The sequence below is a fragment of the Leptonychotes weddellii genome, chromosome 3 (assembly GCF_054177405.1).
Source record: "Leptonychotes weddellii isolate Sample4059 chromosome 3, ASM5417740v2, whole genome shotgun sequence".
NCBI classification, from domain to species: domain Eukaryota; kingdom Metazoa; phylum Chordata; class Mammalia; order Carnivora; family Phocidae; genus Leptonychotes; species Leptonychotes weddellii.
Window position 1 is genome coordinate 47,187 of NC_138371.1, and position 24,561 is coordinate 71,747.

At 60.6% G+C, this 24,561-nt stretch overlaps 1 protein-coding gene across 5 annotated transcripts in view; it reads right to left on the reverse strand.

Moving 5' to 3' along the window:
• Positions 1-15,248: 15,248 nt before the first annotated feature.
• D2HGDH (D-2-hydroxyglutarate dehydrogenase) overlaps positions 15,249-24,561 on the reverse strand; it is a 19,689-nt gene continuing 10,376 nt past the window's right edge. For 4 of the 5 annotated variants that reach the window (XM_081813198.1, XM_081813200.1, XM_081813201.1 and 1 more), the window contains exons 7-9: positions 22,957-23,099; positions 19,645-19,810; positions 15,249-16,361 (exon numbers count right to left, since the gene is read on the reverse strand). In XM_081813198.1, coding sequence (XP_081669324.1) covers positions 16,102-16,361; positions 19,645-19,810; positions 22,957-23,099 — 569 coding nt within the window. In that variant the 3' untranslated portion in view covers positions 15,249-16,101. The remainder of the gene's footprint in view (positions 16,362-19,644; positions 19,811-22,956; positions 23,100-24,561) is intronic. The other variant, XR_014143302.1, reaches the window with a different exon arrangement.

The window sequence follows — 24,561 nt, forward strand, 5'->3', positions numbered from 1 at the left end:
ACCACCCAGGGGAGTGGGGAGGAGGGCACAGCATGCCCAGTCACAGCCCTCTGGCCCTGAGCCTGAACGAAGAGCAACAGGAGGCCCTCACACCTGCATGGCTGTGGCCAGCACCCCTCCATCCTGGGGGAAAGGAGATGACCATATTTCTGCAGAAAATACTCTCAAGTTTAGGGGCATCCAGGTGGCTCAGTCGTTAAGCATCTGCCTTCGGCTCAGGTAACGATCTCAGGGTCCTGCGATCGAGCCCCACATCGGGCTCCCTGCTCAGTGGGGAGTCTGCTTGTCCCCCTGACCCTTCCCCTGCTTGTGCTCTCTTCCTCAAATAAATAAACAAAATCTTTCAGGGGGGAAAGAGATGCTCTCAACGTTAAATAAAAAAAAGAAATGGGGGGGGGGGTGCCTGGGTGGCTCAGTCGTTAAGCGTCTGCCTTCGGCTCAGGTCATGATCCCAGCGTCCTGGGATCGAGCCCAGCATCGGGCTCCCTGCTCCGCGGGAAGCCTGCTTCTCCCTCTCCCACTCCCCCTGCTTGTGTTCCTTCTCTCGCTGTGTCTCTCTCTGTCGAATAAATAAATAAAATCTTAAAAAAAAAAAAATGGGGTGTCTGACTGGCTCAGTTGGTAGAGCATGTGACTCTTGATTTCTGGGTTGTGAGTTCAAGCCCCACAATGGGTGTGGAGCCTACTTTAAAAAATAAATAAAATAAAATAAAATACAAAACACTCTGGAAGTTTAACATAATTCCCAAAAGAGAATTTTTAACTAGTAAGTCAACTTTAAAGTTCAAATGGAAGCAAATCATACAGTAATAGCCAGGGAAATTCTAAGTGATAATGAACAGGAGCTCCCTGTCTATACCACAAGGCCTAGAAAATCAGCTCCTCGGTGTTTGTGCAGGACGGAAGGAGCCCAGGGGCGGGGGGTGGGCAGGTGGCTTTCTGGGCAGGGGGCAGAGGGGGCACAGCAGACAGCATGAGTGTAGCTCTGGGAAAGGATGAGGCTGGATTTCCACCTCACGCCATCAATCAGAATACAGGCCACATGGGCCACATTTCAACGTGGCCGGTGTGGAGAGCCCAAGGCTGTCCCTCGCTGTCACTGGTGTCCCAACTGGCACCACCTCTTGGGACCTCCGAATTAAAATGCACAGAGCCCTTGCCCAGGGAGGCTGTGCCCCAGGATTCATGCCATGGTCACCACAGATCCCCAACCTCAGCACCCGACCTGCTCTACCCTGTGGAGGCCCCATGGGTGGCTGCCAGCCACTGGGCGGAGGGAAGTCGCGTGCCCGGCCCGAGGCCCCGCGCCAGGATGCAGCAAAGAGGCCTGTGGCCCAGAGCTGTGCTCCCAGAGGCCCCCACTGTCCCTGCCTGTACAGCCTTTGCTGGGCAACCGAAGAAGAGCATCAGCGTCCCTCCATATGGAGCAGGGCTGGGACTCCAGGTGGAGGACGTGGCCGTGGTCGAGAGCCAGGTGTCCAATAGAGAGAGCCAGGTCCGAGCAGCGCCGTTGTGGGGCGGGCAGAAATTGGGGGACCCGGAAGCCCAGGAATGGAGATGGGGGGATGTTGGTGCAGACGTGGAGCCGGGGCTTCATTACAGTGTTGCCCTCCCACGGGAAGCACTGTGTCCTCTTTAACCAGATTGCCAACTGGGAGCTCGGAACACGGTCTGGCTGTTTTCATGACGGAGGTCCTGCGCCTCACATCGCAAGTATCCTGGTTTGCTAGCTTTCGTTGCCGCTGTCAATGAAATATTTATCCAGCTCCCATTTCTGGGAGCCTACCACTAGAGAAGAAGACCACGTGTTACACATTACGGCGGCCACTTCTGGCCACGCCACCACGCCACCTGTTTACCATGCGCCAAGGTCTCATTCCAGATTTCTGGTGCCCCTGCCGTCTGGGCTTGTCTTGTGCTGCTCCTGGCCCAGGCCCGGAGCCAGCTGCATCTCCAAGGGGCCCTGGGTCCTACTGGCAGGAATGGTCTTCAGGGACCACCATCGGCGGGCCGGGGTGCTCCCTGCTCAGGGAAGGTGGTAGTTTCGGGGCCCTGTCGGGTGACAGAGGCCAAAATCCCTCATGAGCTCACACTGGTATGTCCAGCTCCAAATTCAGCTAAAACCCCAAGCCTGCAGCTTTTGGAAGGAACCTCTTCCTACTGTGTCTCGCCCCCTTTCTTGAACAGCAGTGTGGTCTCAACCTCATGGGAGAAGGCAGAATCGGAGTCTCCCGTACTTCCTCAGTTGCTCCGTCCACACTGCACACACAAAACCAAAGCGAGGCCACGTGTTGGCATATTCTGTCCCTCGCCCACACCACCAGTGCGGGAGCAGGGCCCCAGCTGCGTGAGCGTGATTCTCAGGGGGCCTGGGCACCTGCAGCGAGTGACCAAAGAGGGGTCCTCCAGAAGGCCACACCGTGGTCATGGGGTTACACAGTCACGGGCTCTTGCACTAGTCGAGCTGTTTCCACTGAACCCTTCCCTCCCGGGGAAGGTGGTTTGGGGCCCCCTTGGACGCGAGTGCTGAGGAAGCCACAGAGTTTTACGGCCCCATACGTGACTGTTGTAACCCCGGCCGGCTATGGTTTTATGGCCCCATATGGGAGTGTTGTAACCCCACATGGAACGTCAACCAGGCCGGTTCTACCCCACGAACTTACTCAAACACTGCACTGTTCCACCACATAAAACTCCCTTCTGCCAACCCAGTGTTTACTGGCCTCTTGCAGAGGGGCTCAGTAAAATTCCGGCACACGCTGACTTTCTGTTTGAGATTTCTGCTTCAACATTTACAGTTACCCCTTTGGCCTTGAGGCAACAGGAATCTGTCTCCGTTCTTCCCAGCTGTACGATTGGAACAAACAGTCCTCAGAGAAATCTGTTTGTTTGTAAAGGGAGGCTCCTCTTTTGCCGAAAGGCCCTCTGGTCCAAACAGCCACGGGGTCCGCAGGGTCCTGGGTTTTGGAGTTGCCAGGGTGCCAGGTGGCCAAGTCTTGGGGCCGCGGCCGGGAGCCATTTCCGGGCCTGCAGGAGGGCAGCATGTTCTGCCGAGGGGCGAGACGGGGTGCCCGAGCCCCCCTACGGCCTGTGCGCTCCTCACACACAGAGCTTCTCACAGACACACGTTCTGTAAGGAGAGCCCAGTGCATGCGCAACTTTAAATGGGTGCATTGTCTGGTATGTGAATTACACGTCAATAAGACTGTCTAAAACAATCAAAAAAAATTTAAAAATATTCTTAAAGAGCTCAGTTGCCAAAAAAATTGAAAGCAAATAATTGTGGGAATAAATAAATAAATAAATATAGCTGGAAATGATTACCATGTGACATGGCTTCCAAGGGGTCTTAGCTGAAAGGGGCTTCTTACAACCCCCCGGGGCCTCGCCATTCAAGCACGAGGGTCTCTGCCGAGCTCCCTTTCCTTCGGGGGTCGGCCTGCGTGCTCAGTGGACAGATTCCAAAGAGTCTCAGACTTCCTGCATCTGGAATCACCGGGGAGGGGGCTCCAGGTCCAGAGTCCAGGCGATGGGCCTGCTGCTGCCTGCCTCAGGAATGTCTGCAAGGCTCGTTTCCAGCAGAGGCCAGGGGGCCAGCAGGCTCTCGGTCAGGCCTTGCCATTAGGGGCCACATAGTCCCAGCCCGTGACACCAGAACCCCGGCAGCAGAGACCTGACAGCCAATGTCGTCCATCAGACGCGGTGCTGGCCCGATTCCGATGGGACCCAGGGAGAACTCAAGGTCCCCAGGCCCCTGAGCCCCAGGTGAGCAGCCGGGGGACGGGAAGTACCCCAGGTGGGTCTGCCCTCTGGTCCCTCAGGGAGAGTTCCCTGGCATCTGGGTAAGAACCAATCAAAGATCTAAAATCATGGATAATAAACAGTGTTAAGACATCCCCATCACCAGTTCAGGGAGCTTCTGGTTTCACTGAGCTTGTTTACTATGAGGGAGACTCACGAGGGTTTTTATGGAAATGGATTTTTTTTTTTTAAAGATTTTATTTATTTATTTATTTGAGAGAGAGAATGAGAGAGAGAGCATGAGATGGGGGAGGGTCAGAGGGAGAAGCAGACTCCCCGCCGAGCAGGGAGCCCGATGCGGGACTCGATCTCGGGACTCCAGGATCATGACCTGAGCCGAAGGCAGTCGCTTAACCAACTGAGCCACCCAGGCGCCCCGGAAATGGATTTTTTATATCCAGGATCTCTCACATACACACAAACACACAGAGTTCCATCTGAGCAGCTCCTGATAGACGAACATCCGCCTCACTGGGACTATAGAAGGACACATGTCTGATGGACATCCAGTAGCCAACCAATTATAGCCAAAATCTAGAAGAACGATACTGAGTCTCATCTCAGGAGCTGACAACTCAGCCCCACAAAATGCATCTGGCCACCTGCCCAGCCACCCTGACTCTTATCTCAGTGGCTCTCGGTGGCCCCACGGCCTGAGGGAAGCAGAACGGACTAGAAAGAGCTAGCCCCCCACACACACTCGTGCACACAATGGTCAGGTTACAAAGCCCTCTGTCTGTCGTCTGGGCCTCCAGACCCAACCACGGGCTTTCGTAGAACACATTCTCCCTCAGCACATCCAGGGCCCCGACTCAGAGCGCATGTGTAGGATCCAAAGAAGTCAGATAAAGCAGCCCCCGCACTGTTCACCCTTCACATGGTCCTCACTGAGCCCCAAGTGCACCGTAGAGCACAGGGGAGCAGGTGCGGTAGGAGCCTTTAATTAGTGGGGGCCAAGGACAGGACTGACCGTTTCCCAGGGCTCCCTCCCCACAGCCAAACACTTGGCCTGAATGACTGCATCCTCAGAAAACCAGGCTGCAGGCCCCTCCCTGGCTCAGCAGCCCAAGAAACCACAGTGAGGAGCTGGCCTCTGGGACCCCACGGTAGATCAATGAGTGCGAGTCCAGGGCAGGGCTGCCCAAGGTCTCCCCGAGGCTGGGCACAGCTCCCAGGCTGAAGACTCCGTCAGTGCCAGGGTGGATAGAGGCTACAGGCCAGGGAATCTGGAGCACAGAGCCATCCATAAAGAGGACAAACCAAAAAGGAACAGGGATGGCGTGTCAGACATCCAAACTCAACGTCTCCCAAATAACAGAGGGGAATGTGGGCCACCCTCCACCCAGGGGCTTCTTCTAGAAAAAGAAAAGCAGGCCACGTCGTTACTGTCTGCTGGGGGTGTCAGAGGAGAGACGCCTGTCCCTACACCCACCCCCCAGCTGCCTCCCTCCCATCTACTCTTCCACGGCAGGTGCCACTCTGCTTCCGCCCCCATCATGCTTAGTCCACTGGGAAGGCTGCCCCGGGCCCAGGTGTCCGAGTCTGGGTGGGAAATGTGCAGGCTGTGGGCAGTTCTCATCCTGCAGCCAGCCTCATCCAGCCTCTCTGGCCAGCCTCCGAGCCCCACACGCGCCCTGGTACAGACTGCTTCCTGTTCCCCCACCCCAGGTGGCAGGACAGGCCGTCCGCTTGGAGGGGCGGCTTCAGACCCTCCTTCCCTCCCACCCCAGAGCTGGGGGTGGTTCCTGGGTGGGTGAGCCTGAGAGTGGTGCCCAGCCTGGCCCCGCTCCCGCACGGCACCCTGGCTTCCCCCACCCTGCCTGAGGAGGGAAGATGAGCAACCACAGTGCAGACCCCCGGCCCCCGCCCTCCCACCTCCGAGCCCAGCCCAGCCGGCACTCAGTTGTGCAAGGACAAACACCAGCATTTTGAAAATAAATGTAATCCTCCCTGGTGCAGAAAGGAAAAGGGACCCCCTTCCTTTTCTCAGAGCATGGACTTTAGAAACTTGTAATTGTGAAGTCTTCCTCTGTACCCCGGACATGTGTGTACATTTTTAAAGAGCGAAATAGCTTCTTGCCAGTCTTACAAGCCGGGAATGTCTGTGTTCTGCTGTGAGGGGGGGTCAGGGTGTCAGGTGAGCCCACATGGGATGGCACCACTCCCAGGTGATTCCACGCCCTGTCCGTTTCCCACTGAAAAGGACGCCACACCCCAAGGCCCCGGCCCAGCAACCTGGGCAGAGCTTGGTCCCCGAGGCCCTCCTCAGCCTGAGCCTCCCACAGCGAGCTGACCAGCTCCTCGAACCCAGAGCCCACCAGGCCAGCCAGGAGGACGCCCCCTCTGTGCCAGGCCCTCCCGTCAGAGCCCCACGCAGCCAGACCGCCCCCCCCCCCCGGCCCGGCCTGCACCTTCCCTCCTCATCAGCAGCCAGGGAGGCCCCACCCCTTCGGCAGCACCCCCCTCACTGACCTCAGGGGACCCCAAAGTCTGCCTGATGCCTGCACGCCCTGCAGCCACGGGGCTGTGGGCACGGGGGCCATGTAGCTGGCCCCTCCTCTGGCCCCGCAGGCGCCAGCGTCCTGGGCTCAGGACCCGCAGACCCAGGAGACCTGCTGCCTCAGTGGGCCAGGGAAGGCGCCGCCCACGCCCCACCAGCAGAGGCGAGAGGTCCTGCCAAATCGGCAAGTGGACCCTCTCAGGGTCTGATGGGGGCAGGCAGGGCCTCCCGGCCCGCTGAGCTCCCGGGGTGGCCTCCAGGGGGGAGGCAGCATCAGGTCCCTTCAGCAGACCCCATGGAGGGTGGCGTCCCGTGCTGGCCACCCCACCCTGCCTCCACTAGAGCACCGTAAAGGCAGTAGGGCTGCAGCCCTGCCCTCTGGACCCCTGCAGCATGCACTGCCAATAGGCATGAGTCTGGGACGGCCAGTGGTCGTGGCTTTTGCTGCAGAGGCCAAATACGAGGCTGGTGCCTCCTGTCTCCTGGGCGGGCCACTCCAGCAGGCACCGGTGGACCGCAATGCTGGGAAGACAAGAGACAACTTGCAAAGCACGTCCCATTTGTCCCTCCCAGAAGCTTCCATGGCTCTGAGAAGCCTCAGGGCAGACCTGGCCCAGCCCTCAAGGGGTGCCTGGCCAGGAGGCTGGGAGCCAAGCCTCTTCCGGGGCCAGGAGTGGGGAAGACACAACCTCACGGTCTTCAGACCTCCGCCCTCCTCCCACCCCACTCCTGCCCAGCACAGACGAGGCCCGCGGGGCACCAGCCACAGGGGTCAGGACGGCCACATCTCAGAGCTGCAAACACAGTGCCTTCCGGAAGGCGTGGGCCTGACTGCTCCTGAGCACGGCAGGAGCGCCCCTCTAGGGTGTCTTCCAGATGGTTCATTCCTTGGTCCACTGTCCCCAGACCCACACGCCCCGCCAGCACGCCCCTTCCTCGAGCAGGAGGCTCCGGGAGACCTGCACCAACCGGGGTAGGTGGACACTTTGTCTCAGCCAGCCAGCTCAGCGGACTCCCGTCCACGGCTCAGTCAGGGATGCCCACAGACAGGCCAGCACACTTACTGTGGTGGGGGGACAGGTTTCAGGCAGAAGCCAGGCTTTTCCCAGGAGCACTGGTGACCCCTAACAGCACTAACCCACCGGACCACAGACTGGGGGCGGCATCCCGGCTGCGGCGGTCAGCCCCCACCCCGGATCCCGCTCCCGCACCCTCCCTCTGGGCCCCAGCCCGTTCGCGGCCCCCATGGTCGGGCACCAGCAGACTCTTCCCAGGTCCCCCTGCACCGCCCCCCCCCACTACTCTTAGAACAGACCCCAAGGCCTGGAGCCACAGCCCCCATGGGTCACACACCTCTCCCACGGCGTCACACACGGGGTCACACAGCCCCCACGGGCTGGACTCCTCAGGGCTCAGCACTCCAGCGGCTACTCAGTTCCCAGAAACAGAGCTGAGTCTCAAACCAGACACACAGGTTTTCAGGAGGCGCCCCAGTGAAATTCTCAGGACCAGGACTTGGAACGTTGGGGTTTCTGTTCTGCCGTACAGAGACTCTGCCACCCGGGGCCACAGGAGCCTGCTGGGGATGCCACCCATGTCCAGGGCTGCTCCAAACCTTGAGGCAGCTGAGGAGGATTGTGCTTTGATCCATCACAAGCCCGGGACTCACTGAGACCACACCCCCTGGTGGGGAAGGTCTCGTCTTTGCTCCAGGCAGCTCCTCGGACCCCCAGGGCCACTGGATACCCGTGCGGCCACGTCTGCCCAGGGTTGTCCCCTCCCTGTGCCCAGGGCCTCTGTGTACCCACCTGGCCAGGTCCGCCTGGGACTGTCCCCCTGCCCTCAGGGCCGTGGCTCAGTTTACCTGTCAACCCGCCAAGCACACTGGCCTACGCGGGAAGAGCCTCCAAACGTTTGCACAATTTGAGGAAAATAAACAAGAGGTTCTGGGCGGTCCGTGCCTCTTAGACTATGGGGCTAGTAGTAACTACAGGGACTACAGCCACCCAGGGAGCCCCTTCCTCCTGGGCTTTGAGCCAAACCGGGGAGCCCGGGGCACGCAAAGCCGCTATGGCTCCAGCCCTGTGTGAGATGGTTCCCTTCGGTAGGACTAAGACACACCATCCTGCTGCCCCACCAGGCAGTCTGCTTCCTGGGGCTCCCCGGGGGCCCCTCGCCTTCCACGTCACCAGAGGCCCGGCAGCCAGTGGGCCCCAGGTTTGGCCTCCAGCTAACAGAGCGATCCCTCCCAAGCCTCCACGTCTCCTCCTCACAGCGTGCTGACCCCATCCACCTCCGCGGAAGGGGGACACCAGGACCTTCCCCTCGGCTGGCTCCTGGGGGACCCTGGTCCTCACCTGAGGAAGGGAGTCACGTCTTTGAAGAGATTGGTCATGCCCAAGCCCGGGGCCCACGGTGGTGGTGGGGCACCCAGAGGCACTGGCTTCTCCCCAAAGCATGTGGGGTGAGACAGAGGAGGAAAATGCAAAGCATTTCCAGGCACACATTTCCACCTCCCCTCCACACCTAAACTGTGTCAAAACATCCAACTCTTTCTGTATATACAAGAGGAAACATAGCGCTTATGGCCCAGAGCCGGCAGGGCCGGGCACCTGGACCCTGTAAAGGGGACTCGCTCTAAGCCCTTCGGACCCCCCAGCGAGCACCCTAACACACACAGGTAACTGGCCTGAAGGACCAGGGGCTCAGGCTGGTGACTCCACCGATGCGGGAAGCCCCTGCTGCAAATACGGGGACTTGGCTGTGGCACAGGAACTGCAGGAACGAGGCCCAGAAGTCCCGGACCCCCAGCCGCCGCCCACCCAGGCCTTGAGCCCAGACACCAAACTGTTGTCCTCTTGGCTCTGAGCCCCATATCCCCTCAGAGGCCCAGGACCAGAGCTGGGCCTGGTCACTCACTGTCTGAAATGAAGCCCCAGCACGGTGAGTTTGGGGCAGCATTAGAGAGAAAGAGCTCCAAACCTAGCGACTCCCTTTCAAAGACACAGACAGCTTCCTTCTGCCAGGTCCTCAGACTGGCCAGGACTTAAAGATGGGCTTTGTCTCTGTGCTGACGCAGCGGCCCCCAGCTTACCTCTGTGTGCCCCCTGGCAGGGGCAGCATGCTGGCGGGCCAGGAGGACGGAGCCGGCTCTCGGCCCCTGAGCACAAGCACCAGGCAGAACGTGAACTTGAGTCCCAGGGCAGCTGGTTTATGGCTCAGGTGCAAGGCCCCACCCTCCACGCCAGCTGGACCGCTTAGGCTTCGGTTTCTAGGAAGAACTGGACTTCCCTGGGGCCCGGCTGACGCGGGGAGTCGGGCTCACCCCCCGACCAGGCTCGCACCTACTCCCAGGGGTCGGTCAGCCAAGGGTGGGCTGGGGAGCCGTGGGCAGCTTCAAGGGCCTCTGGATCCAGAGCTCAGGGTGAGATGGGAATATTCATACATGAGGTGAAGCCTGAGGGTCAGTCGATCCCTCGGAGGATGAGTAAGGGAAACACGGGATCAAAGGCAAGACCTGTTCTCTTCCTCTCCTTCTTCAAAGCTCGCTTTATGCTGGGAGAAAGTTTAACTATTTTTTTACATCTTGGGATGGAAAAGAACTTTAGAAAAAGAACATTGCAATGCAAGACAGAAATATGAGTAGATCGTTGCAATGCAAGACAGAAATATGAGTCGATCGTACTGCATGCAAGTTCACTTCAGGAAATAAGTAAGTAAATACACTTTGAAGACAAAGGACAGACGGCGGGGGGGAAATGGCCTGCAGCTCTCACCCAAGCATTAAGTCATCAGAAAAGTACAAAAACCCCATAAGAGCTAACACGGCGGCACTCGGTGGAGGCCCCTCACCACACTGGCCGCCCAGCACCTGCAGTTTCTTGCGTCCTGGCCAGCCAGAGAGCCACAGGACATCACCCCCCGGCCCGTGGGCCCCCTTCCCACACGGCCCCCTCTCCGGGCCAACCAGTCCCCAGACTGTCCGAGCCCCTCAGCAGCCTCCCTGCCCTGGCCGAGTGGCACAATGGGGGCATTAGAAATAAGGTGGGTGGGCCGAGGGCTTGGAGGAGGAGAGGGGTGCCATGGGCGGAGGCCAGGCTGGGGACCGGCCCACGCCCTCTGCTGCCGGGACTCCCATCCCCTCATCGGCCAGTGGGAGCATCTCCCCACCACACATGCAGCATCACACGACTCCTGGGTCCAGCTCAGAGGGCAGGGAGTCTGCACCCCCAGGACAACCCTCAACTAAATGGGGTGGACGGAAGGATGAGGCCTGTTTCCACCATCCCTGGGGTTCCAGGAGGGGTCTTCAGGGAGCTGGAGCAAAAGCACCCATCCCCGGGCTCGTGGGTCTGAGGGACTGGGGCTCGGCCCACCGTGCCGCTGCAGGTTGGGGGTTTGTTCTGGGCCCGAGCAGCCGCTCAGACAGCTCGCTTCCAGGAGGGTCACAGGGAGGCCAGAGCGCACCTCACCCCCCGCTGCAAACCAGACCCTACAGCTCACAACCCACGAAACCACATGGCTAAGCCCAAGGTCAAGGGGAAGGGTGTGGGGCCACCACGAAGCGACGGCCCACGGAGGGGGTGGGTGTGATCCGTGGGACGTCCTGTGCAACACCCCCAGCCCCAACCCAGGTGCCCCAGGGAGGGTGCTCACAGATGGAGGGGCCTGGCCCCGGGCCCTGGACAGACTGTGGACCCTCCTCCCCTCTGCCCCTGAGTTTCTCGTCCAGTCCTGGCCACCGTGTCCTCAGCCCCCTCCCCACACCAGGGAGCCCAGTCCAGAGATGCCCGGTCCTTCCTGCAGCGCAGGGTCTCCTCTGCTTCCTTGGGGTCACCCCTCCCTGGGTGGGGATGCAGGTGCTTGCCTGGCCGTCGGGAAGGGCCGCCGTGGGGCTGATAAAGCAGGGCAAACAGCTATCACTGTAGCTTCAAAATGTCCTTCATCCCCGTCAGCAGGGCCCCCGGCCCCTGTCAGGGAGAGAACCCTTCTGGCTGACAGGGCAGCCGTCCGTCTGTCCACTTGGAGACAGAAGGAGCCCCCACATGGGCACAGGGCCAGGACTCTCCAGCACGGAGACCCCACTTCCCTGCCTGCAGGGGCTGCTGATTTCGTTGTTGCTGGGAACAATTCCCTTCCTCCTGACGTGCTGCTTCTGTGACCCTGGTTGTCCACCAGCTCCCAGGTGGGCATCCGCTGCCCCTCCCGGGGCCAGATTCTCTGACACATGGTGGTCAGGCCGCTGTGCCAAGCCCCATGAGAAGTGCCCAGCTCCATCCTGAGCAACTGGAGAAGCCACAGAGCTGCCGGTCCTGAAGGCCTGGCCCCGCCATGGCCCAGGCAGTGACGGGCAGGGCTCAGGGTCCAGGGGCGCTGCGGCTGGAGGCACCTGGTGTCTGGAGCCATGAGCCCCGGGAGAGCCCTGCAGGCTGGAGGGCCACGGGGGGCTGGGAGGCCGAAGGGGGTGGGGAGACAATGAAGGATGGTGCTGAGCTTGGGGAGGACAGGGCAAGGACTGACCACGGGGTGGGGAAGGCGGGGGCGGGGGCTCCGGGAGAGGAGACGCCCATGGGAGCCACCCTGGGGACGCAAGCCCACCCTGCAGCGGCATCACGAGGCTCTGAACTTGGGAGACCTAGCTGGATGACCCTTTCTTCGACCCTCCAAGGCCCGGAGCCAGGCTGGGGCAGACAAGGGGCCTTGGCACCACCCTGGGATGCCCCTATCAAGGTGGTGGGCTCAGTGAGAGGACAGTGGGCTTCTTGTCCAGCCCCCACAGAGGCCCCACATGGGGCGGATGTCTCCCTGTGCCCTGTGGCCGGGCGACCCCACAGGCAGGACAGGGTGGGGATGGCCAGTCTCAGAGGGGGTCCTGCTGCCCCTCAGCTGCGATGCACTCACAAGCCCCAGCGTCCCCTCTGAGGAGGGCCCTGGATGGGGGAGCACCACGTCACCCTCCACAGGCTGTCCGGGGAGGCCCAGAGGGCAGCGTGGATGTGGGCCCCCAAAGACGCCCCACTGCCTCCCTTCCCCGCTTTCCCACGCCTGTGGCCCAAAGTCATGATTCTGATGGCAGGTGGCAGACAATTCTCCACCTGGACACACCGTGCAGCCCCCACATCCTGCCCTCCGTGAAGTCACGGGGGGCCGCCCTGCTCCACCTTTAAGGGGGACACTGCTGTTCCACCCAGCTGCCCAAACCGAGAATGTCGTCAGCCAGGAGTCAGCCGGGAGTCACCTCTCCGATCCCCGCACTTACAGATGCTGGGGCCCGGGGATGTGGTACTGCAGTTGGGGTCCCTCCCCGTGGATCCAGGCAGGAAGAGTGGGCTGAGGCTCAGGGCCATCCGCTGCACGCCCCAGTTCGTACTGGGGCTGGGGAGCAGAACAGGACAAAGCAACGTGACGTGGAGCCTCAGCGGCCCAGCCCCAGGGACAGAGGGAAGGAACTATCGTGGCGCATGGGCCGTGGCCCGGAGCCCCCAGGAGAGCAGGGTCCACGGGGCTCTAGCTTACCCACAGCAAGAGGATTCCAGGGGATGCTGGGAGCAGGTGCAGAACCACACCCGGAGGGCCCAATGGTCACTTCCGTGCTGCCCAGCTACAGGGTCCCTGTCCACACTTTCCTGGCCTGCCTCACAGGAGGGGCCATCTAGCATGAGCAGGGTGCCTCCACCGCGTGGCCCGGCTTGGGCTCCCGCTCGCATGCTGGGTGTGCAGTCCGGTCCTGCAGGGGATGGACGGATGTGGAGGCACGCCCTTCTTGCTGGCCCAGGGCTCAGGAGAGGGAGTGCCAGGACCTCTGCCAGCCGGTGTCCACAGAGCAGACCCTCGGGGCCCTGGCTTTGAACCACATACGTGAACTTCTCCCTGGGGCCCGAGTTGGGAGCATGACCAGAGCCTGGGAAGAGGTACTCCCCCCCATTTCTCTGCTTCTGGGGACAAGGGCGAGCAAATATGCAAGCAGCCAGGTCAAACAGGTCCCAGCCCTCCTGCCTCTGCACCCTCTCAGACCCACCTGCCACCCACCTCCCTTGCTGTCCAAGGCCCACAGCCACAGCACCCAGAAGAAGCTCTGGGCCGTGCACACTCTGCCCAGAAATGAAGGGACATGATCTGACTGGGCTACCGTCCCATGGAGCACATACTTTCATGCCCATGGGCCACAGCCAACAGGGACGGGAGCCAGGAGCCAGACCTACCCAGGAAGCTCCCTCCTCATACACCCCTGCACAGGAGCTAGTCTAGAAACTTCACAGTGACTCTGGTTGTCCCCACAGAGCAGGGGGCAGGATACGCCAATGCACACAGGAGGCTCGCCCAGGGGGGGTCCAGCCAGCACACTCCTCCTCACCACCCCAGGGAACAGGCCATGTCCCCACTGCCCACCTGGCCTTTGGGGCCTGAACCTTTGGCAGGACAAGACCCAGTGGCTCTCCCCAACTCCTGAGGTCCAAAGGGCCTCAAGCCTAAGATGGCTTGAGGTGGTATACCAAGGAGGAACAGGGTGGGAGAAGCCTGCTGAGTGTACCCCCAGTCCCCATGAGGGTCAGTCCTGGGACTATGTCCAGCATGAGCACGGTCACTGGTCAGTGGGCACAGTGTCCTACAGCCTGTCACCTCTTCCCCTCCACAGGGCAGCACCCTGATGGATGCCCTCAGGGGCCCTACGGGGCCACGGGACCCCCAAACTCTTCCTCCAAGCCCTCAGGGCCCAAAATCGTCAGAGAGCACAGCCCTGAGCTTATAGGAAGTCAGCTCCCCCAAGGACTCTGCTCCCTGCAGGCCTGAGGAGGGCTGCCCAGCCCCCAGCCACGTCCCTGGGGTTGAGGGGTGGGTAGCCTCCTGGGTCCCCAGTGTTCCCTGGGCTGAGACCGCCAGGCCCGCTCCCTCCCTCCCTCAACCAGCAGCTCAGGCCCCTGGCCGGGCCTTCTTCCTCGCTACGCCCTGGGCCCCTCCAACTGGGGGCCTGGCAGGCACCGGCCAGGAGCGGTGAGGGGCACTGGCCCCTCCATAGTACAACTTTTTCTTGTGTTGCAGCAGCTTAGAGGTGTAAGGTGAAAACCATAAGCTCTTCCTAATCCAGGTACAATAGCATCCCTCAGCAACTCCAGGCACGTTCGGGGATTATGCTCGGCAGAAGCCCCACCCGCTGCAGAGCTGGTCCCAGAGGGAGCCGGTTCGCGTCTGGAGGCAGGCTTTGCTTTGTCAACATTCCTGACAGTCCGGCTTCCTGCTCTTTTCACATAATGTCTGCTGTGGCCACGTGGCCGTGAGAGGCAGGATGGTATGGATTCACTGCACTCGGACAGACGCCCCACCGGGACTCACGGTAGCCCACGGCCGCTGGAGAGCCTGTTTGCCACACGCAGGAAGGCAGGCGGCCAGCACTCCGTGGGTCTGGGGCTCTGTCCTGACAGCACAGTGTATGCGTGTGTACCACACGCGTGTGCTGCATCGACGCACGACTGTATGTACTGCACGTGCACGTGTGTGTGCAGGTGGATTCTGCAGGGCGCGCCCGAGTGGGCCACTCCACATTTTGACATTTGGGGAACCAGCTCATCCTCCGGGGAAATGGAGGTTCCTCCTGCCTCCTTAAAGTGCCCCCTACTCTCGCAGAAGACACCTAAAATCTTCCGCCTTTTACGATGTCATGCATGTTCATTCTCCACAGTCCTCCGACTCGCTGACGGCCACCTTGCAGCCTCAACACCCCCAGTGCACACCACCACCACGAACCGCCTCCCACAGCTCCAGGAAACCCTCAGGAGGCCAAGCCCATGGGGTTTCAAGTCAGTCGGGGGCGGGGATGGGAGCAGAGGAAGGAGTGGGGCCAGGGGTCACTGTGTCGGCCCCAGTGTCCCTGTGCTCAGGGAACAGGCACCTGCAGGCACCTCACCACGGGCTTCACGAGACTTTTCTAGTAACAGAAGCAAGGAGAGCGTCATGATTAATTCCCATTTTACTGGAGGTTCATCACAGCCGAGAGAGAGCACGTGTCTGGACCTTCTCCACAGCCCCAGGAGCGGCCCAGGCCTGGGCAACAGCGGGGAGCGGGTCAGGGTGCACTGTGTGCCAAGCCGCCCCGTGGCACGCACCCGCTCGGGCACATCGGGGCTTCTCACCCTGGCCTCACGGATGTTGGATGCTGAAGCGGGAGTGCAGACACATCTCTGCAGACACATCACTGCAAACCAACAGGGTGAGCCCTTAATGACTAACTTTGACAACTGGCTTGCCAATGGATGGGCCCTCTAGAAAATGGGGGAACCATGCCTTACAGGGTGGACACCATCCCTGTCACTCTGGCCCAAAGCCGCCGGTGACCCAGGCCACCAGTGAGAGTTCTGGGACAGACCCCACACTCTCCCACGGAGCTCATCGCCTCTGCCAGGGACGCATACTGCGTGGGGGACCCAGTGACGGGACCACGCATGCCCCCTCCCACAGCTGCAGCCCACCACCGAGCGTAATGTGGCCTGGTCTCCCTGCCCACCTGGCCCCCCCAGGACGTCAGCAGGAGGCCCTCTCCCAGCGGGCAGAGGGGTGGACAGTGCCCACGCAGAGACTGAGAGAGCAGACCAGACAGCCCAACAGGATTGCCAGGGCAGCCAGGAAGAATCCCGCCCGGGGGCCGACTGGGCCCCTCCAACTGGTGGCTGGACCACCCCACCTGCTGCTGCCCTACGGCACAGAGACCCCCGAGCTCACCCCAACCCTGCAGGCCCACCGCGACAGGCAAAACCAGAGCCGGGCCAAGGCCCCTCCTGCGTCTCCTGCTGACCCCAAAGGCCCTGTCAGGCCTGGGCGGGCAGCGTCTTGTAGGGGTTCAGGATGCCCTGGGGGTCCAGGAGGGCCTTGAGCTGCTGCATGAGCCTCAGGGCCTCGGGCGGCTTGCTGTAGCTGAGGACGCCTCTCTTCCTGAAGCCCAGGCCGTGCTCGGCGCTGACGCTGCCCTGCTGCCTGGCCGTCCACTCGTACACGTAGGGTTCCAGGGCGTCTAGCAGCGACGGGCTGAAGGCCTCTGACGTCACATTGAGGTGCAGGTTACCGTCCCCTGCAGGGACAGGGATCCCTGGGTCAGGCAGGGCAGGCGGAGACCCCCGCCCTGACAGGCCCCAGTCCTGCCCTGCCCTCACACCTGGTTCCACGCCTCGTGCCACTGGTCACTGGCCTGCAGTGACTGAAGTGGCCTGTTGGTGACCACTCCAAGTCCTCCCCTCTACCTGCACGGCCCCTCTGAGGCTCCCAGCTCACAGTGACCGACCACCCGCCCGGCCAGTGAGCGTCCTGGGCCCAGACCACACCACCCATGGCTATCACCAGACCCACACCTCCCACCAGTGCCCACGGCAGCCTCTGCAGACAGCTCCATATGCCCGCCAATGCCCACTGCAAAGCCCTGGCCCCGTGCTCTCTGGCCTCGCTGAGATATCCAGACACGCCCTGGCTCTGGCTCTGTGGACGGCCTGGCTCACCGCCCACGTGCACCCCCCTCGGGGGCCCCAAAGCAATGACAAGACACAGGATGAAGCCAAGGCAAGGCGGGCAGGAGACCCAGGGCCGGGGCCGTGATAGCTGGCTGCTGTCTGGCCGGCAGAGGAGGGAGGCAGGACTCCGTGGGCCCCGGCAGACAGGCCTGTAGTGAGGCCCTCACCTGGGAGGCGAACATTCAGTGCAAGAGCAAGTGCAGATGCGGACAGGAGGCCCCCGCTCCCACACTCGGAGGTCAGGAAGGTGGGAAGGGACGAGCAGATGGGGGTCGGGCCCGGGGAGAGTTGCTGCCCACCGTGAGGGGCAGAGAGCCTCGTTAGCCAACAGGAGGGGCTCCTCGAGGCTGCAGCAAACAGAGCAAACCCCAGGGCAACACAGGGGGCAGGCCTGGGGCCTCTGACCCAGTGACCTAGAGCTTCTCATGTGCCACCTCCCTCCGGGCCTGTTAGATGTAGGGAACACAAGAGGGAGCCCCCTCCCACCAGAGCGTACCGCTGCCACCTGAGGGCAGAGGCTCCAAACCCCCCACGGAAGGGCCTGCACACCCATCAGCCAGCCTGCACAGGGTCCGGCTAGAATTCCCACTACCTCGGCGGTCCCACGGACCCTGAGCTGGAACATGAAGATGGGAGAGGTTCTAGCAGGTGGGACCCCGGTCCCCAGCCCCACTCGCACCCCCTGCACAAGCCTCAAGTAGTCCGACCCAGACCTCAAGTAGTCCCCACAGACAAAGCCCTGAGATATACGAGCCCACACCAAAAATTCCACGCACACAAGAAAAGCAGCCACTACGAGCAAGAGCCAGCAAACCTGACCCACAAAGGCTTCATATCCTGCAATTTCCAGAAAAAGAGCACAAATGCTTCATATGTTTACAGAAATAAGAGATAAAGAAGGTAAGACTGACCAAACATCTTAAACATCTCAACCAACTTCCCAGAAACGGAAAATACCAATCACTGAAAGGTCGAAGTCGACAAACAGGTTTCGATGGGTGTTACTCACGGCAGAGATAGCGACACGGTCGAAGTCGACAAACAGGTTTCGATGGGTGTTACTCATGGCAGAGATAAGTGACACGCAAGAGAAATTTGAACACAGGGTGCAGTCAGAGCTGGGCAGCAGGGAAAGCGGACGGGAGCCGCAGGGGTGGGGGGAGGGGGACAGGCGGAGCCATCGGCCACCGCCACCGCCCCACGGCGCCTGGGTGGACACGCAAGCGCTCACCCAGACAAACCAGTGACACGGAAGAGAAGAAAAACACGGCAAGTCAGCACCGCGGAGTGTTCGGGTCGAAGAAAGCCTGAGCAACAAAAGTAACACTGCCGGCAAATGAAACCCGTGGAGCTCTGTCACCTCCCGCCCTGCAGACGGGAAACGAGGCTGAGACTCGCAGAGGCCGTGGCACCAAAGAGGGACGCAGGCGTGGCTGAGCCTTGACCAACACAGCCGCCTAACACCAGCACCGCTACCCGGGGCGCAAAACAGAACCAAAATACGCCCCAAGAGGGGCACCCGGGTGGCTCAGCTGGGGAAGCGTCTGCCTTCCGCTCGGGTCATGGTCCCAGGGTCCTGGGATCGAGCCCCACGTCAGGCTCCCTGCTCCGCGGGGAGCCTGCTTCTCCCTCTGCTGCTCCCCCTGCTCATGCTCTGTCTCTCAAATAAATAAAATCTTTTAAAAAATAAATAAAAAATGAAGACAACAAACGACAAACTGCATGACAAAGAGACCATCCCCGTGTAGTCTACAAAAGACACGTCTAAGCTGTAGGACGGAAAACGGTGGAAAGTAATGGGAAGAAAAACAACATGTCAGAAAAAGACTAAATTCAAGGAGCCCGTGTGACCGGGTCCGAGGCCAGAGCGAATCCAGCAGTCAGACGAGTCTGTCGTGCTGAGAGCCCGTTTACCCCAGAATGAAATGACAGGTGCGACCTCCTGTCCTTGAGGCTGACGGAGCCACAGGAGAAGGACGCAGCCTGTCACATCGTGCGGACTGCTGACCGCCGCTCCGTGGCCGGCGCCCGCGGGATGCACAGCGCACAAACCTTCAGCCTTGAATCTTCACCGCAGCTCCCGCCAGATGGCCAAGGAGGCGGTAACGCCAACCAGTCAGACCCCTCGGGCCTGAGGGAGAGACCACGGTCACGCCGCTGTGGGGTGATGATGGCGTCCAGCATGGACACGGGGAAGGGACCTACAGGACGCTACAGCCCAGGACGAGGCCGGGGAAAACCCTGCACAGAACACAGGCACGCAGACCAAACAAGACGCAGAGGGCCGTGGCTGAGCCGGGCGACCCCCGGACCACAGCCCCACCTGCGCAAGGGGCCCGCCGGGAAACGGCCTCGCTGACCCCAGGGAAACCAGCCCAGTCGCCCCGCCAGACGCCGGAGAAGCTCCCGACTCGCACAGCACCCGCTCCTGATGTGCCCAGTGGGCGCCCGGGCGCCGCCGGCAGCAAAGGCTGTACTCTGCTCCACGAGGAGGGAGGCTGGCCCGCGGCCTCCCCTCCCCGCCCCCGGCCCTCAGAAGATGCCGGTCCTCCACCACCCTGCACCCCCTGCTTCTCCCTCTCCCTCTGCCTGCCGCTCCCCCTGTTCATGCTCTCTCTCTCTCTCTCTCGCAAATAAATAAAATCTTGAAATAAAAAAAATAAAATGCTTCCAGCTGGTGAGGGCGAGGGGGAGGGAGCTCGTCAGCAATACCGCAGGCCAAGCCGAGGGAAGGGCACTGCGGCGGCCAGTCAGAGGTCCCTTCCAAAATACCCAAAGAACCATGAAGACGATTAGGGTTCTCCCAACAACCAGGATCCCCCATCACCGCCCGACCCCAGAACGGCTCACCCAAGTGGCCATAGCCCACCACGTGCTTGGCCTGCGAGCCAAGGCGGGCGCGCAGGTCGGGCACGAGGTCGTAGAGCCTCTCGGTGGGCAGGGAGAGGTCGTATTTGTACACGTAGCCGTCCTGGCTCAGCGCCTCCGAGATCCTCTCCCTCAGGGCCCACAGCGCCTAGGACGGACAGAAAGCAGACAAAGTCAAAGGGAGCACCGTGAGGGTGTCTGTGCTCACAGCAGTTAGAACGCTGGCGGCCTGGGGTGACCGGGAAGGTCACGACGGAACTTTCCAGGCGACTGAAATGTTGTGTGTGACAAGCATGGGGCTCTGATCCAAGAGTCCGTACTGGACGAGGCCCCAGAAAGCGGCCACGGCTCACCCCAGGACACACCGACGGCCCCTCTCCAGGAGGACGGAGGATACTCTGAGTGATGGTCGGGGCCGCCGGTCGGTGAGGGAACCTGAGTGACGGCACAGTCAGGCAGGGAAGACACTGCAGAGGGACGGGGCCGTGGGGCCCTGGGCTGCCCAAGACACACACAGGCTGCGGGCGGGCAGGGGTTCTGGCAGCTGGAGCAGGAACGTGAGAGTGGCGCGGGGACGCTGAGGGGGTCTGGGGAGCGGGGGGCTCATCACATCACTGCCCTTCCAGACAAAGCCGCCCGTGGTTTACTGGCTCGGCTGGCTGACCGGTCATGGTGGACACTTGAAGTCCTGGTCACGGAGCGGAGGAAAGAGAGCCGCATGCGCCATCGCTCCGCTGTGGGGCTGGCCCCTGTCCTGCCCTCCACATGTCCCCCGAGTCAGGAACTGTCACGGCAAAGTTCCAGCGCGGGAAGCACTGGTTCCTCCTGCTTTTCCACACGAGCACAGAGCCAGGACCGCCCCCAGAAGGGCAGCAAGAACCCCTTACTGCCACGGACACCGCCAGTGTCTGGTTTCCCCGATTCTCTCATCGGCTTTCGGGGTCACTGCGAGGTCCCTCTGTGCCCTCTCCCCAACTCTCTGCGCCCAACCTTCAGCGGCTCCCGCCCTCCACCTTCCTCACACAGCCAGACCAGCGACGACCCCGCACAGCTCGCCGCGCCGCTGGACCCAAGCTGGAGCGCTGCAGGGCCGTCCTGCCGCCCACAGGCTCCTCCCCGTCCATTCACATCCGCCACATGCTACCGCGGCGGCCACAGACCTGCTCGCCCCTCGCCTGCCACCCACCCTCTCTGCTCATCCCACCATCTCCGGACGCTCTGGAACCGGGCAGGCACAAGCCCCTCGGGGCCCCAGTGCTCCTGCAAAGGTATCCTTGAGGCCTGTTCCTGCTTCCCTCCTATCTTTGCTCAAAGGCCCCTTCGGGAATGTCCCCCGGCCACCACCATGCCACGTCCCGCCTGCCAGGGCAACGCCATCTGCGAGGGGGGCCGGCCCAGCTCCTCCGGTGTGCCGGGGCCGCTGGAGAGCGCCGCTGTGGAGTCGGCAGTCTAGACCGAGCAGGGACCAGCGTGGGTGCCCGCGCAGCCGGCTCTCGGGACTCGCTGTGGCCAGCGAGCCTTGAGCAGCACTGCCTGCCAGCCCCCAGCACAAGCCTGGAGCACCAGCCTTCCTTCTGGTGGAGACGGGACCGGGCATGGGCCAGCGCGCAGCGGGGGCCTCTGTCCTTACTGCCCCCAAGGCCCGGGGCTGCTCCTCACTCCCATTGCGACACGCAGCACATTTAGGAAGAAACAGAGGCAAATGTGGAGACGCAGTTACGCGCCTTTGGCAGCAGAGAATAGCACCGAGCCCGTCCTGGGAGTGAAGGACTTGCCCACGTCCCTCCGGCTGGTGTAGCCTGCACGACACCGCGGGAGACTCACAGGACACCCGGAGGACACAGCCAGACGCCCTGCCCGGTCCTCCCTCCAGTGGGGAGGTCACCCAGTGGGGACAACAGAGCGGTGGGGGCGGGGCGGGGAGACAGGTCCTCACTCCCCACAGGACGAGGCCGCGGCGTGAGGCCCTTCGTCTGCAGGTGGGGTTGGACGCGCCCAACAGCGCTACAACTCCTGACTTAGTATTTACTAAACTCACAAAACAACCGTGAAGAAGAAGGTTTAATAACAAGGTACACCAGGAAACCCAACAGGTCCACCGTAAGAACTAGCCTGAGACCCGGTTCCCCACTCACGCCCGGGGGCGCCCAGATTCACATACAGCCTGGCCCAGACGCACGTCCTCCCTCAACCCTGCCCCAGCTGGCCACTCTCACACCACAGCCCCAGGGACCACGGTGCACAAATATGGGACAGTGCCTCCCAGCGCCCCAGGTCCCCCAGGATGGTGACGGGGGCTCCCGGCGCCCCGGACCCCCCAGGATGGTGACGGGGGCTCCCGGCGCCCCGGACTCCCCAGGATGGTGACGGGGGCTCCCGGCGCCCCAGACCCCCCAGGATGGTGACGGGGGCTCCCGGCGCCCCAGACCCCCCAGGATGGTGACGGGGGCTCCCGGCACCCCGGACTCCCCAGGATGGTCACGGAGGCTCCCACTGGGTGGCTCAGTCAGTTAAGTGTCCAATTATTGGTTTCGGCTCAGGTCATGATCTCAGAGTTGTGAAATGGAATCCGGCGTCACACTCCACGCTTGGCAGGAAGTCTGACGTTCTCTCCCTCTGCCCCTCCCTCCAACTCACGCTCACACACTATCTCTCAAATAAATAAACCTTTTTTTTTTTAAGATTTTATTTATTTGAGAGAGAGAGAGAGAGCATGAGAGGGGGGAGGGTCAGAGGGACAAGCAGGCTCCCCGCTGAGCAGGGAGCCCCATGCGGGACTCGATCTCGGGACTCCAGGATCATGACCTGAGCCGAAGGCAGACGCCCAACCGACTGAGCCACCCAGGCGCCCTCAAATAAATGTTTTTTAAAAAGTAAATAAAAAATAAGGGCGCCTGGGTGGCTCAGTCAGTTAAGCGTCTGCCTTCAGCTCAGGTCATGATCCCAGGGTCCCAGGATCAAGCCCCGCATCGGGCTCCTTGCTCCGCGGGAAGCCTGCTTCTCCATCTACCCCTCCTCCCTGCTCATGATCTCTCTCTCACTCTCTCTCTCAAATAAATAAATAAAATCTTTAAAAAGTAAATAAAAAATTAAATTAAATTAAATTAAATCAAATTCATAAAATAAAATAAAATACCGCTGATAATGACGAGACCCAAAGTACATTTCCCAAGAGGCAGGACACCTGCTCACGTTCAGACACCACGCGCTCTGAGCTGAACACGGGGCCCTGCGCAGAGTCCTGGACCAGCTGAGCGCGAGGGACGCAAGGAGGCACCAGCAACACCCACGCACCTTGAGTTTCATCTGGTCCGTGGCCAGGGTCCCGTCCGTCACCAGGCCGGAGCTCAGCACCTGCTCCAGGAAGTCACTCAGCTTCTCAGCATCGTGCTCCGCTCTGGAGCCTGAGGTCTCGATGAGGACATAGAACGGACTTTCTGGAAGGCACAGAATGGGTGAACAGAGGCCATCGGACAGAGCTAGGAGGGGTCTGGGCCAGCCTGGCTGAGCGTCTCTGACGGCCCTCGTGCGGCCCACGGAGCAGGAAGACTCGGTCCAGGCTTTATCTCCAATGGCTTAAAAACAGGTCTTTCATGGGGCACCTGGGGGGCTCAGTCGGTTACACACCCGACTCCTGGCTTCAGCTCGGGTCGTGATCTCAGGGTCGTGGGATCGAGCCCGTCAGGCTCCGCGCTCAGCAGGGAATCTGCTTGTTCCTCTCCTTTTACGCCTCCCCACGCTCTAGCGTGCGCTCACTCGCTCTCTCAAATAAATATAAAAATAAAAACAGGTCCTTCATGGGGCGCCTAGCTGGCTAAGTGGGAGGAGTGTGACTTTTGACCTCAGGGTTGTGACTTCAACCCCCACACTGGGTGTAGAGATTACTAAAAAAATAATAAAATAAAATAAATAAAAATAGGTCTTTCACTGGAAGAGAAACCGCACTCCCCAGAAACATATGAACCACCCTGAGCGACGCCATGGACACTTGCACCGGGCTGTGGGTGAGGAGCCTCCTCACCAAACCACGGTGGTGGGGAGGCCATGGGCTAAAGGAGAGGCCCCCGTCCCCATAACGGCCTGTGATGCCCATAATGCACAGCGCAACATGCAAAAAGGCATGATTTTACCCAACATATCTTTTTTAAAGTTTAAAAAAAATGCTTTAGGAACTATAAAAAAATGTTAAGCCTGTTTATTTTTCAAGGCTACTGTGAATTTATTTTTAACTTACTGAAATCAATGAAAACTCACCAAATGCACAGCTCTTCCTTTTAGCACTACATTAAAAGTGCCTTCCAGAAAAATACTACAAACCTGTCCTACTATAAAGAGAATAAGTGTTTTCCAGATATCGACATTTTTCCATGCTGAAATGCAAATTCTGCTCTTTATCTTATGTCCTAGAAAACACTGGGAGGATTTTAATTTCGACTGGCTCCTTTTCCAATTACAAAAGTAAAACATGGTTATAAAAGGGAATCTGGAAAACAAAGACAAATAAAAATGAAAAAACAAATTGCCCGCTTGCAAAATATAACAACCGAGCATGTTTCGACAGCGCTCCTTCCTGTCTGCTTCCACAGTCAAAGAGATCTGCACACTGAAACCTGCCTGGGACAGTAGGGTGGCCTCTACTGGGTGGCAGACCCTCCATCCACCGAGGGATGCTGTCCACACAGGGACCTTCTATCCACCCAGGGTCCTTCTGTCCACCCAGGGATACTGTCCACACAGGGACCCTCTTATCCACCCAGGGTCCCTCCATCCACTGAGGGATGCTGTCCACACAGGGTCCCTCCATCCACCCAGGGACCCTCCATCCGCCCAGGGTCCCTCCATCCACCCAGGGATGCTGTCCACGCAGGGACCCTCCATCCGCCCAGGGACCCTCCATCC